Source organism: Vicia villosa, linkage group LG2 (assembly GCF_029867415.1).
Source record: "Vicia villosa cultivar HV-30 ecotype Madison, WI linkage group LG2, Vvil1.0, whole genome shotgun sequence".
Lineage (NCBI taxonomy): Eukaryota > Viridiplantae > Streptophyta > Magnoliopsida > Fabales > Fabaceae > Vicia > Vicia villosa.
This window is the reverse complement of record NC_081181.1, coordinates 200831308-200846628: the sequence shown is the minus strand read 5'-3', so window position 1 is coordinate 200846628 and position 15321 is coordinate 200831308. Positions and strand designations below refer to the sequence as shown.

The window sequence follows — 15321 nt, the reverse complement described above, 5'->3', positions numbered from 1 at the left end:
AATTTTTTTCATTTATTGATTTAAACCACTTTGCATCAGTTTTAGATAAAATTGTAATTTATGCATACAAAATACGTTTTTAATGAAAAACACTCAATTCTAAAAAATGTGCATGGAACTAACGAATAAAACAATCAATTACTAAAACGATAAAATAAACGATAATCAATAAAATAAACAACAAAACTTTTTAATAGCATAGCAATTTCAATTATTTCGCAATTTTATCACAAATATTTCCCTCCAGTCCAGTCCAGTCTAGCCAACCTTCTCGGTCTAGTTAGATTATAAAACATTATTTATTAAAAAACTAAAGGGCTAAAAACAATTTCACTTATCAAGACATTTATAATTTGTTAAATACCAATCATGTTTGGTAAGAGATGCTTCATTCTAAACCACTACTGGTTAAAACAAACTAAATCCAATACAAATATAATTATCAAAAAGATATCAAAAGATCCTACAAGTACACTCCTTCTGGATTTATCACAACTCTTCAATATCTCATAAGCCTTCTATTCTATTCTAACCCTTCAATTTTATAGCTACTTTTATAATTTACAAAAAAAAGTTGTGCTTGAAAGTGAAATTAATATAGATCATTTGAGTATATGTTGTTAATTTCCACAGTCACTTTCTTATATTTTATGGTCAATAAATAACAAGTGAGTGAAGTGGCTAAAAAAGCAAATCAACAAACGTGAACAAGACTTGATTTCTACTACTTTTCTTGTTCCCGCTTTTACTGCTTATCCTTGTTTCCCCGCGCTACTGTTTCAGATTGTACCACAACCAAATTAACTGTTTTCAAACTAACAAACAAACAAAAAAAAGTTACAAACACTGTTTCAAAATAGATAAAAGAACACAGTATCCTAGGATAATATATTCCTATTAAACTCGGTCAAAAAATACATGTCTGATATTCAACACATATCAGTATCCAAAACAACACAGATGTGTTTATGTTCGTCACATATATGTATCAGACACAATACAGATGTGTCTGACACATATTAGTGTCCGATACAACAAATATGTGTCTGATGTTCGTCACATATCAGTATCAAACATAACACAAATGTGTCTGTGTCTGATATTCAACACATATCAACATCTGACACAATACTGACACATGTGATTATGTTTGATGTCAACGTATCAGTGTCAATATCGTATCTGATGTTTGTGATGACTAATAAGCTTTTTTTATTTTGTTGCTTTTATGAGTATTTGTACTCAAAGTCCAAGTGAGAAAGCAAACTAAAGTGGCCAACAGTGACTTGGACTAGTTCTTATAAAGAGAGCTCATAGTTGTACCTCCACCCAAAACCCTCACTCATTTTCCTTTTCCTCTCTCCCACATCTCTTTTCTCCCCTTCCCTCCATTTTCACTTCCTCTATACTTTCCTTTCAAAAAAGCACTTATTTACACAAACTCTCATCTTCATAACATCATGGACCATCAACCTAACCCTCTTCTAAATTGGGCTTACTTCTGCCAAGGAAAGGTAAAATTAACAACTATTTCAATTCACAATGCTAACTTCAATTTTTCTAAGCAAATTCATAAACTTTGCTTAATTCTTGATTGCTTCTGCTTAACTTAATTGCTTTTTTACAGTCAATGGAGGAACTGAGACAATCACTTCTATACACAACCTTAGAGCTTGAACAAACAAGAACTCTAGCACAAGAAGAACTCACAAAAAAAGATGAACAACTAACCAACCTCAAAGACCTAATCAACAACATCATCCAAGAAAGAGACGAAGCTCAAGAGAAATGCCAAAGACTTCTCCTAGAGAATCTCCTCTTCCATCAACAAAATGCTCCGCTTTCCGGAGTTTCCAGCATTGAAGATGAACCAACTCCAATCCCAACAAAAAGATCAATTGACTCAAACAACAATGGTTGTCTCTCCTTGTCTTCATCAGATTGCGAAGAAAGCATCGTTTCTTCGCCCGTTATCATCGACCAATCCATGATCGATATCCTAACACCAACCAAACCATTGCCTGAAAAAGGTAAACTTTTGCAGGCAGTGATGAAAGCTGGCCCTTTGCTGCAGACCCTTCTCCTTGCTGGACCACTTCCTCAATGGAAACACCCTCCTCCACCTCTTGAGTCCTTTGAGATTCCACCTGTTGCCATACCTCAGATCCTCCATCAAGATTCAATTTTTAGCTCCAATATTGATACTACTAATGCTAATTCTCAGTGTGGAAGAGTAAATAGGAAAAGGGTGTTTTTTGATGACTCTGATTCTCCTAATCAGAATAAGTACCAAAGGGTTCTACTTCACTGATTTCTACTGAGTCAGATTTTTACCATATAGTTTTTAATTTAGTTTTATAGTGCAAGTTTAATTGAGTTAGGTAACAAAAATTACCCGAGTTTCAACAAAATTACGGTATCTGGTATCACTGTGATACTGTCAAATCAAATTCACTGTGATTCCAAACATGGCAGAATCATAGGATTTTTAAGGTTAGAGGACTAATCTAATATATGTATAGTGTGTTTTTTTTTTTAATGAGTAGGAATCGAACTCGGTACTCTGAAGACCGGAGATGAAGAAGAGGAAACAAATTTGGTTTGATTTAGGCTTTTTTTTTTTTAGGAGGAAATATTTGGGGTGAAGAGTTTGTGCAATCTTCACAATCTTACTTTTGCTTTTTGATGCAAAAGAGGATTTGATTTTTTGTCTAAATTATTATTGTGTAACATTGAAATGTTGTGTGTTGTGTTTGTGAGTGAGATTGATGTATAGGAAGAGATGATGAAGAATTAAGAGAAAAATTGGGTGTGGAGTGGTTGGTTTGGGAGGTGAGTGTGACCAACAACAACCAAAAAGCTAAGGTCTTTGAGGTTTGTTTGTTGGTTTGGGGTGGACCCAAAAGTTAGAATCAGTATCTATTACTGGTGTTGTCATGTATGATTATGTTATGCTTTTGTTAGATAAGTTATGATTATTCAGATCTTAACTTTTCTTTTTTGCATCAACACAAATATTAATCTCTATATTATGTTTTGTATTAACTTATTATGTAACTTACAAAATTTTAAAAAAAAGTTACGATTACGATGATCTAAAGATTTTCGCGATTTCAATTGATATAAATATTGTTATATTTATTTCAATCGTCACAGTAAAAATTAATCATAATTTATTTTTCATCGTAAAATTTTGAATAATATTGTCGATATTGATATTTTTTGATATCGTTTTGGCGCGACTTTTTTTTTTTTTTTTTGTGTAATTGAACTATTTTTAAACCTTGCATAAGCTCATTTCTTGAAGTAGAAGAGTGGATAATGTTGACAAAATCATGTTCAATAAAAGCATGGCAATAGGAAAAGGATTAAAAATAAACAGGATTCCGGAGACAAATGAAACATGTTACATTATGATTAAAAAGTTGTCAAATTGATTAATATATTATACTATGCGAAAAAAGAGGTTAGTTATATTAATATTGTATAAAGAATGTTTCATATTATTAAAGTAAGTGCCTTGTCTATGACTTTTTTACCAAAGAGTTTTTACCATTTTAAGTCCTAATTTGGTGCCTTGGATTATCCTATTCAAGGATAAAAAAGTTTACAATAATGTTACAAGCAAAATTAATAAAGATCTCATAGCAATAGGGTCAAGGGCAGGAAAATCACATGGATAGTCATTTCCATAGGAGACAGTTAGATGTTACAAGAATATAAGGCATGAATAATGTCTAACAGATTTTTTTTTCCCCTTTTAAACGTTACCTCGTATTCATATTAACTTTATCTAGGTTTTGCAGGTGGTCCAGAAAATAATTGAAAAAACGTGTATTAAATCTTTTAAACAATTAAGGGTGTGTTTGGATTTGCGGTGGAGAGAATTGATTATAACAGAATTGAGTTTGATAGAATTGATTCTAGCAGAATTGAGTTTAGCAGAATTGATTTATTTTTGGATACATTTATGTAAAAGTGAGATGAACAATAAATTTCAGTGTAAAAATCACATAGAATCAATTCTGGAGGCAGAAGCTACATATTGTAGCTTCAAGTAGAATTAATTCTTGAGGGAGAATCAATTCTACTTTTGTCTAACCAAACATATCAAAATCACCCAAAATCAATTCTACACCTCTAGAATTGCTTTTGACCATTCCAAAAGTTAATCCAAACATGCACTAAAATGTTTTAGTTATCTCCCCATGTGGATTTCTCGAACAAATATTTAAATTTGTAAAAATAAACCTGACTTAAAATAATTTTTATCTTTAAGTTTTGATACGACAATCAGTTGTATATTGTATTTGGCAATGAGATATTATACTTACAAACAATCTGATAAACAAGTTAGTAGTGACTGTAAATGTAATGTCTAAGGTGCAGAATAATGTGTATTTGAGATTGATTCAGTCATTAAACTTTATGATAAAAATTTATGGTCTAGAGAGAACCTAGAACCTTTTTTTTTAGATAGTTGTTTTGTAAGATAAGTGTCTTAAGATAACGTGATCTTCCCCATCCAACAGATAGTGGGATGCCGCTCAGCTAGGATCCTCTGTGTCCATAGGGTATGTCTATCCACTGACCCTCTTTGTTCTCTAAGACTCGGATGTTTTGAAATTTGAAGGGTTGGGCCTCGACTCAATTTGGGATATCAACCCCTATGGCTTTATTTTAAAGGTTATTCTAGTCACCTTTGTTGGACGACATTAGAAATCTTTATTCTCTGTAGGATTTGATGAAGGGGTTCTTATGAGGAATTATGGAGTACGCGATATGGATTACACACGTTTTATCCTAACTTTATTAGAAAGTCCAAACGTTTGGTCAGAGGTTGCTGTCACCCTTACCCATGACCATAGTCAATGGTGATAGGTAATCGTCCTGACATCTACTTTCTCTATTTTTCTACCATTTACGGGAACATAAATGTAATGATGATTTTAATGGGGGAAATATGATTCTCCTAAATGACGTGGTGATTACACATTGATCCGTTCATGATCTCTTAAATCCCTGGCTCATAACAGTTGGATTCCTAGTTGTTTCAATTTCTTTGACCGATTGAAATTGTTTGTAAGAAAGGAGAAATCCTTTCCATTCTTCTCCATTCCTTATATTTATGGTTCCTAAATTGTTTGTTGTGGGTTTGATCTAATTGATGCTTCTTCATAACTCCCTATCAGAGTTTAACTTATCTCATCCTTACAAAACCGGTTGGTAAGGTGGGAAGTTCACTCTATATAAACTCTTTTAATGCTCTATCTCCAATCAATGTGGGACTTTAGGATCTTCCTAATACACCCCCTTACACCCAGCTTTCTTTTTAGGCTTGGTGCATGGATATTAACGGTGGGCGCCCATGGTCCGATCGATAGGCTCTAATACCATATTAGAGATATTAAGATACCATTAGAGATATTAATATGATAAGTCGCCTTCATGATAGATGGTTAGTATGGTTAATATGATAAGATGCCTTCATGATAGACTAATTATAGAATAAGAGACGAAAACATTAACCATATTTATGTGAATACGAGATATTTGGCGGGATCTTCCATTTATTCGGAGTTGAACTATATATGTATTCTTATCAGATGTATATTTTTTAATAGAAAAAAATGCATATTAAAAGTAATTAACATTTTATGAAAAAATAAGAATAATTAACATTAAATTGTATCTAAAAAAACCAGGAACAAAATTGAAAGCACCACAATTAAATTGTATCTAAACAGTCTTTCGTAACATGAAGTTCCCGTCAATAATCAAGATGTTGACCACTAACTTCATGTTCCCGTTAATATTTAATATTTTTCTCAGTAACTTCGTTCTCATTAATTTCAAACTATTTTGATCAGTAACTTCATGTTCCCGTTAATATTCAATATTGTGATCAGTAACTTCATGTTCCCGTCAATATTCAATATTTTAATTAGTAACTTCAGATTTCCGTTAATACTCAATATTGTGATCAGTAACTTCAGGTTTCCGTTAATATTCAATATTGTGATCAGTAACTTCATGTTCCCGTTAATATTCACTATTATGATCAATAACTTCATGTTCCCGTTGTTAATATTCAATATTTTAATCAATAACTTCAGGTTCCCGTTAATATTCAATATTGTGATCAGTAACTTCATGTTCCCGTTAATATTCAATATTTTAATCAGTAACTTCATGTTCTCGTTAATATTCAATATTGTGATCAGTAATCTCATGTTTCCCTTAATATTCAATATTTTGATCAGTAATTTTAAGTTCACGTTAATATTCAATATTTTAATCAGTAACTTCAAGTTCCTGTTAATTTCAAAATATTTTGATCAGTAACTTCATGTTTCCATTAATATTCAGTATTTTGAATAATGTAATATTAACGTTGTTAATTTATATAAATATTAAATTTCCATTTCATTTTTAAATATTTACTTTTAAATTTAAAATATTAAGTAACAAAAAATAGTTGAATAATTTTTATATTTAAATATTTGAATTAATATATATTCTTGATTCAAAAAAAATTATTAAAAATTTTAAATAAATATAATTTTCATAGCTCCCCAACTAAGCGATTTCTTTCTTATTCTCTTCATTTATTTGGTAAGTCTAATTCTCTATGTATTTTTTACTTTTTCAAGTTAACGTTTCCTTTATCGTCGTGCCTTATACAATTCTTGTGTTAATTATTTTATTTCATTTTGCTGGAATTTCTCACCTCTATTGGTGGTGGTATCTTCTTCATAAAAGGAGATTCTACCCTAGGTGATGCCACCTCCTCTCAATTGAGAGATGAGAAATGAAAAAAAAGAAGATATTAAGATACCATTAGGGATATTATCTCATTCAAATATATCTTAAGGGGGATTGTTCTCTTCAATTCTTTCATGTTAAGTTAGAGGGGTGGGTAGATGGGGCTCTTCTTCAAACTCACTAATTCTCATTGCATGTCCAAATAGAAAATGGTTAATATGATAAGATGCCTTCATGATAGACTAATTATAGGATAAGAGACGAACATTAACCATATTTATGTGAATACGAGATATTTTGCGAGATCTTCCATTTATTCGGAGTTAAACTACATGTATTCTTATCATTTTTTCATGGTTATGGGGTGTTCTAGACATAATATGTAAAATATCCCTTCTAACTAGGAATGATTTTTTAGCCATTGCCTTATATTCTCTCTTCTCATGTATGATGTGGTTTTCACGGAGATAAGGATACATATGCCTTTTGAATTGTTAGACAGGTCAATCTATTGTCATCTTCGGTGGCCCCGTCCCAATTACACCCAAATTTTTGATCCTTCATTGATGTATTCTAGGTCTTTATTTTTACCACCTACATTTATATTGTCAAGAAGATGCTTTGTCTTGCAGCTCGGAACAAAATGTGCAAACCTAAGTCTCATGGAGGTTTGGGCCTTAGGTGTCTTCTAAAGCTCAATGAGGCTGCTAACTAAAACTGACTTGGGATCTAAGGTCCAGTTCTGATCATTGGGCAACTCTTCTCAGAGATAGGATCATGAAGAATAGGTCCACTATAAATTATCACATTTTCTCTTCAATTTGGTCTACTGTTAAATCTGAATGGAACAACATTAATCATCACTCTGCTTGGGTTTTAGGCAAGGGGTCCAACATCAATTTTTGGTTAGACAATTGGTGTGGCTCTCCTCTTGTCAGCAACACTTCTATTGATTTTCTACAGCAGTAAGGTATTACTACTACCTCGGTGGTCTCTGATTTCATCTGCAATGGATCTTGGCAAATTCCCACAATTTGGTCAGATCTTTTTCCTTTTTTGGAGGTTATGCTTAACCCTTAACTGCTTAGAAATCTGGATAGTGAAGATGAAATGATTTGGCCTCACGGTACCTCTGGTCCTTTGTATTTTCAAGATGCCTTTAAATTCAAGAATCCTTCTTCTCCTCTGAGCTGTGCCAAAATATTTTGAGGCATGACATTTCTCCATCTAAATCTCTTTTTATTTGGAAACTCATGCAAAACAAATTGACTACTGATGACAATATGAGATTAAGGGGATGCCATGTGGTGTCTATGTGCAGTTTCTGCAGAAAATCAATTGAAACAACCCAACATTTGCTCTTTAACTATAACTTCTCCAAGAGAATTTGGCTCTGGTTTTCTAAGACTGCGCAGATGCGTTTCGCTCCGAAGAATTTTGAAGCTTGGTGGAATTTCTGTTCCACAGGGAGATCGAAACAATGTTTTATGCTCCTTATTACAACCTCAATATTTATTTTGTATAGCTTATGGGAAGCTCGAAACAACGAGAGATTCAACAACACGAAACTGTAAGTCAATCATATCATTAGAAGAGTTTGTTTACAACTGCTCACAACCGATCATATCTCCAAGGCAAACTTTTATCTTTCCATCTGTCATTTCAATCTCCTGAAAGCTTTCAACATTACTATTCGTCCTCCTAGAGCTCCCAACATTGTTGAAGTCTTTTGGCACCAGCCGTATCTTGGTTGGGTTAAGTGTAATTGTGATGGTGCTTATAATCGTAATGGCCTTCCAACAGCATGTGGGAGTCTGTTTAGAGACCATAAGGGCAATTTCTTTCTAGCTTTTGCGGATACGGTTCCTTGAAGGTCCTCCTTTTTAGCTGAATTTATTGTTGTGGTCCGGGCTATGGAAACATCGATGGAGAGAGGTTGGAATAGCCTTTAGATAGAAACAAATTTAGCCTTAGTTGTTCAGGCCTTCTCTAATCCGGTTTGGTCCCTTGACAAGTGAAAATCGATTGGTTTTTTTGTATAAATTTTTTTTTCGTTTCTAGGCAGATTTTTATTTCTCACATCTATAGAGAGGGTAACTTTTGTACTGATTTTTTAACAAATTTAGGCCTCAATTATAGTTCCCTCACATTTTTTAATTTCATTCCTTTGGGCATGAGGAATGAATTTGTTTGTAATAGGCTAGGTATGCCTAATTTTAGGTTCTTCTCTTGATGGGTTTTAACTATCTCACTCTTTTTTGTAATGTTTTCTTTTTAATATACAAGGTATATTTTTATAAAAAAAACATGAAAAAATGTAAATTTTAAAAAAATGGTATAGTTAGGGTGTGTTCAAAACCAAAACAACCCAATAGAAAACCGCAAACCAAACCAAACAGAACCGAAACCGCAAAAAACTGTATTTGCTTCGGATTTGTTTGGGTCATCTTTTAACAAAATCGCACGGTTCGGTTTGGTTTGCGGTTTGTATTTTGTAAACCGAATCAAACCGCATTATGTTATAACCTAACTTTTACTTAACTCACATCCAACCCAAACTTAAATTTATTATACCTTAGCCTTACGATTACGAACAATTTTCCCATTCTTACACATATGATTTCAGTCCCGATCTTCTCAAATCTCTAATAGCATTATCGCGCCTTCTTTGCCACATACATCTTCCCTATTCTTCTCTAATCTCTGCTCTCTTGTGTTCTTTCTTTTTCACCTTCTCATTTATATGCAAATGTTCCCTATTTCAGTTTCGTTTTTATCGCACATCTACTTCTCTAATCTCTCACCTCTTCTGTTTTTTCTTTTTCATCTTCAATAATCTCTCGTATCTTCTATTTTTTCCCATTATAATATCTTTTTATATTTTTTATGCTATTATTTTATGTTTATTATTCCATTTTTGTTTAATTTTATTTTTACATATTAGATGAAAAGTTGTTGTCAAAATATGACGAGTTTTGTTATTATTTGATAGTGGATGAATATCTAAATACAAATTTATTTGTCATTTATATGTGTATGTATGGCTCCATAAAAATATTTGTAAAAAACCGAACCAACCGAACCGAACCAAACCACATTGGTTTGGTTTGGTTCGGTTTTTTTCTAAAAGCCAACCGAACCAAATCAAACCGTACGATTTTTTTCTCGTGGTTCAGATGATTTTTTTCGTCAAAACCGTCCAAACCGCACCGCGAACACTCCTAGTGTTATAGTCATTCTGCATTTTTAAAATTCTAATTATATTGTATTATGAATTTCTTAAAAAACAAAAATTCAAATATTTTTCAAAAATAGATTAAAAAATATTAATTATTTTTAGAGCTTTTTAAGAATGGAGCATGTAGTTGTGAACTGTGTAGTTTGGTCGGAATTAAAAGGATTGATAGAAAATGAAAAATAAGCCGCTAATAGCGCAATTCAACATGGAGAATAGATATTAGTCAATTAATTAATTAATAAGACTCCAATAAAAATAATCTGAAGAAATTAAATTCTTTGGTTCTTAGTCAAAGAAACATTACTCTTTGGACTCAAGTGTGACTCTGAACTCATAAAGCCCATGTTGGTCGTTTCATTAGAACCTCAAGCCCAACTAATTAACCATCTACATTGAAGGAACAAAAAGTATATAGTTTAAGAAAATTAAAAAAAAAATCAATACCTACAATTGTTATTGAATTCTCCCTCTAGTCTCAATGTTTTAAAAATCGAATTGAATTTGTAAAATTTTTAATTTAAAATTTAATTGGTTTAACTGATTAAATTTATGGTCGAACCATTAATTAAATAAACTATTAATATGAAACTAATTTTTAATAGATATGTCACACATAATCATACATTCATAATTCAATAAAGTAAATATTTCAAAAATCATTTACAAACTTAACACTATATAATAACACAACATAGTTGTACACTTCATTTCAACATTCATTTAAGAATAATTTGATATTTACATATTAAAAAAAATAAAAAATAAAAAATGACCAATTTGATAATTTTTTGAACCTGACATTTTTATAAAACCGGCTCTGAATCTATAGTTCGAATAATTTTAGATGGTTCAATTTGGTCGGTTCTACTTCAATTTTGACATATTAACAGTTTTGAAAGGTTAATCAAAATCGAATTTATTTATGATATACGGTCCAAACGATTGAACCGACCGGTTCGGTCAAATTTTTAAAACAACAATAAATTAAGTTAAGTGTTTTTTTAAATATTTGAAATATTAATGTATTTGATTCATATAAATCAAATATATTAATTATTGAACGTATAGACTTTGTTTATAGATATGAAATATAAGAGGGAGTATAGTCTTGACGTGAAAACTACATTATACATCTAACATTAATTGTTCCAACCATTAGGTTATATTCCATCTACAATTTTCTCATTTTCGTCAATCTTTGAACCTAGTACATTTTTCCCATAAGCCACCACTCTACACGGTTACCATAGCACACGGGGCATTACATTCAAAATAAATTATTTTGTTGAGTAAATGAAGTAAAGTGGAATAAATAATAATAATTAAAATAAATAATTTAATAAATAAAAGTGTGAATTTAAAATTCTACCATCGGGTATTTACGACGCAATTTGTGCAATTTCGATATTAAAAATCATCTGAATCATAAGAGAAAAACGTGTGAATCGGTTTATTTTGGTTGACTTTTAAAAATTGGTTTGGATTGATTCAGTTTTTTACAATATTTATTGAGTCATACATGCATATATAAAGAATAATATAACTTTGTGTTTAATCACTCATACATAACTATATAATGATAAAACCAATCATATATTTAGACAATAACTTTTCATTTAATATAAAAAAATAATAATATTAAATAAAAGTGGAATAAAAAACATAAAACAATATTATAAAGCAATATCAAAAATCATTAAAAGAAAACAGACAAATATAGGAGATTGAAGTTTGAGAAGATAAAAAATAAAGAGCATAATAGATGAGAGATTAGAGAAGAAAATGTGCGATAAAAATAAAATTATATATGAAATAAGTTTATGATGATGTTATGAATGAAAAGGGTGTTGAAAATAAGGTCGTTGCTCAAATAAGCCCGTTTTTTATATTTCCTTGATTAAATATGTATTTTTTTGTTGTTTTTAATTTATTTTCTTCTCTTCCTACAAAATGAATGGATGATTTGAAGAAAAAAAAGTTTTGAACCAATTAAACGAATTGAATTCGGTTCCACTTAAAAAAAAGAAATATTTAATATTTAATTTGATATTTTTTTTTACCTCAAATAAGCCCGTTGACAACTAGGGACATGATTCATCTACATATTTTTTTTTCTATTTTTAAACTATCTTTTTAAATATTTAAATTGTAAAATGTAAAGCATGTGTAAACGAGTTTTACACTAATAATCTATACAAAGTAAAATTTTAATTTACTCAACTAATTCAATAACAAATCTATATATGAAAATCAATTATATTTCTGGATTATTATTCAAAAAGTTCTAGAATGTGACTTTGAATTTTCAGTCATGTAAGGTGCATTGAAAGTCCAGTCAAAGTTGAAGATGATGTGCATGTTTGCCCTTTGCAGAAGGGAATCCTAATGTCATAAAGTCCATCGTCGGGTCCTTGTTGGTTTAGTTGCCTTCAACATGGGCAACTGGTTTGATAGATGAAAGACTTGAGACCATTTGAATGTGTACACTTAAAAATGCATGTATACCCCACGACTATAATGTGTACCCTCTACTTAGATAATGCAATTATGTGTACCCTATCTGAATGGTCTCCCTTAATTTAATGTAGATGATCTTATTAGAGTATTTGAAGCAAATACCTCGGTTACTCTAACTAAACTAGCACTTAAGTTATCTTGTATTTTAGAACAATGTTAAATTGGTAAAGTCATTTTGTTATAATTGCTGATGTTGCAAACTCATTTGGAGTAATGGTTGATGTGGCAAAGTCTGTTAGCCAGCTCAAAATAGAAATTAGATTCTAAACTACTTATGTATAGATTCTTTACAGTGTAATTGACGTATTTAGAACAATTCAAAAGATTTTGAGCTTTGAAGCACAAATATAATTGCTTAAATATTCATCATAAACATTTTTACTCTCACCGTTTTGTTTAAGAGTATGAGAGAGATAAGAGTAACAACAAGATCAATGTTTCAGAACTAAAAGAGAGGAAACATTACATCTCTATTCAAAATTTTAAGATATCATGTTTCGGTGATAAAAAAAGAGGAATGATCAAGGTTTTGACACAGTTGGTAAGCATCTCATTCCAATAATCGAAGATATTTTATTAGTTGAAGGTTTGAAACATAACTTAGTATTCACTCATTATGTGGTAGAGGTAACAAAGTAACTTTTGATTCATCTGTATGCAGGGTGGTAAAAACTGAAAAACAATTAAACTTCTTTACTAATTTAAGAAGTGGAAACACTTATATTATTAATTTTAATAAATTGCCTCCAAATGAAGTTTGTTTGTTTTGTAAATAAGACGGATCGTGGCTATGATATAGGAGAGTAACCCATATTCACATGGACTATTTTAAAAAGTTGGTCTGCAAGAAATTAATAATTGGTCGGTCAAACTTGAATTTTGATAAGAATTGATAATATGGTGTGTTAAAAGGGTAAACAAGTAAGAACCTCATTTAAATTGAAAAATGTCATTTCTACAAATAGGTCTTTATAATTCTTGCATACAGATCTTCTTGACTCATCCAAAACATCGAGTTTTGGTAGTAATTATTATGCCCTTGTTATATTGGAGGATTAATCTCGCTATATCTAGATACTTTTTATGGACATGTGACTCTACACACAAGAGGGTGGGTGAATTGTGGGTTTCAAAAAAGTATGGTTTGAAAAACATATAAGATTATTTGCAGAGTTTAAAAACATTTTAAAAGGTTTTCATAAATTAGCAGCGGAAATTAAATTGTTGAAAATAAAGAGTTAAGAGATAGAGAAAGGACACCGAAAATTTTTACAGGTTCAGTCAAGAAGACTTAATCATGTTCCTAAGATTTGATATTGAGAGTATCTAATAATATTTAAGAACATTTAGTAGGTTAAACTCTCGAACCCTCTTATACAAGAAAAAATAAAGTTTTAGACTAACTTTCAACAAAACAGCGAACAATAGAGAGAAGCAATTAGTCTTCCTTCTAAACAGGGGATTGAAACTGTTAGTCTACTTCCCAAACAACAACTTGAAGTGGTTAGTCCTCAGGTCAAACCGAAATTTTTCACAAGTTAATCTCGAACCAAGGGTGAGCTTTTGAACCAGACTGAACTCACAAATCAAACAGAGGTTTTGACCAGGCTAACAATGAACCAATAAAAGATTTTGAATTGGGCTAATCTTGAACCAAATAGAACTTTTAATCTAGACATAGCTCATGAACCTACTAGAGATTTTGAGTCGGGCTGATCTCAAACATATGTAGTCTTTTAAAGAGGATGAGTTTATGAACCGAAATTGTGACTTAAAACATAAATTCTAAAATCAAAGCTTTTAACGGGTTTAGCTTTCAACCCAAACAAACACTCTGTTATGGATAAATTATTTAACTAAGGTAAATAAATATTTGCGTTAAATATGCTTTTGGTCCTTATTAAATTTTGTTTTTGGTCCCTATAAAAAAATAATTTTTTGTCCATACAAAATTATTATGCACGTAGTTTTAGTCCCTGTTAATAAACCAATGTGTATTTTTGAATGATTATTTACAGACATGTTTAAAACGATATAAAAAGTTCCTTGAAAAATAAGGAACTCAAAATTTGATTTCTAAATTGAGATTTTCATTACTTTTATCATTATTTTTTGAAATTTAAAAAATTTATATTTAATTTTTCTCAATTCAAAAAAATTAAAATTTGGAAAATAAATATTTTATAGTATTCTAAACATGTATGAAAAAAATTATTCAAAATTTTAAAAATTAAAGGATAATTAAACAATTTTCAAAATTTTAGAAAATATCACGGACTAAAACTGCATGCATAAATTTTTTTAATGACTAAAATATATCATTTTTTTAATAGGGAATAAAAAAAAATTGAGATATTTATAAGGACCAAAAACATATTTAACCCAAAATACTTTTAGGTGAGTTTAAAACAATGCCCTTCCTGAATACAAAGATACCTCACTAAACACAGACTTTCTCGAAGCGCTACGGCTAAACTTAAAAATATTTTATAGAGAGTGTGAGATATAAGATTCACGTTTCTGGATGTAGAAATATGAAGGGAATGACCTCTTTTTATAGGCTAGATATTGGTACAAAAAATGAATATTTTTTGGGCCAAATTGAAAGTGCAGTCACGTTGTCGTATGTTATCTCTTACTTTGTTTTAATGTTTTTCCTAATTTGCTTGTATGATATATAATTTGTTTGTGTATTTGAAATTCGCTTATCAATTTATATTCGAGTGCTTGTACTTTATTCGCATTTGAGTTGTATTGTAATCGCTTCAGCCATTAAAACCTATCATTACTCAACAAGATAA

At 30.7% G+C, this 15321-nt stretch overlaps 1 protein-coding gene across 1 annotated transcript; it reads left to right on the top strand.

Annotated features, from left to right (window-relative positions):
- Nucleotides 1–1314: 1314 nt before the first annotated feature.
- Nucleotides 1315–3029, top strand: LOC131647941 (uncharacterized). Its single transcript, XM_058917751.1, has 2 exons — nucleotides 1315–1514; nucleotides 1628–3029. The coding sequence occupies exons 1-2, from the start codon at nucleotides 1461–1463 to the stop codon at nucleotides 2309–2311; spliced, it is 738 nt and encodes a 245-aa protein (XP_058773734.1). The 5' UTR covers nucleotides 1315–1460; the 3' UTR covers nucleotides 2312–3029.
- The last annotated feature ends 12292 nt before the right edge of the window (nucleotides 3030–15321 follow it).

Coding starts and splice junctions, on each gene's coding strand:
- LOC131647941 (XM_058917751.1), top strand. CDS start 1,461: ATGGACCATCAACCTAACCCTCTTCTAAATTGGGCTTACTTCTGCCAA. Junction 1,515..1,627: donor CTTACTTCTGCCAAGGAAAG/GTAAAATTAACA, acceptor GCTTTTTTACAG/TCAATGGAGGAACTGAGACA.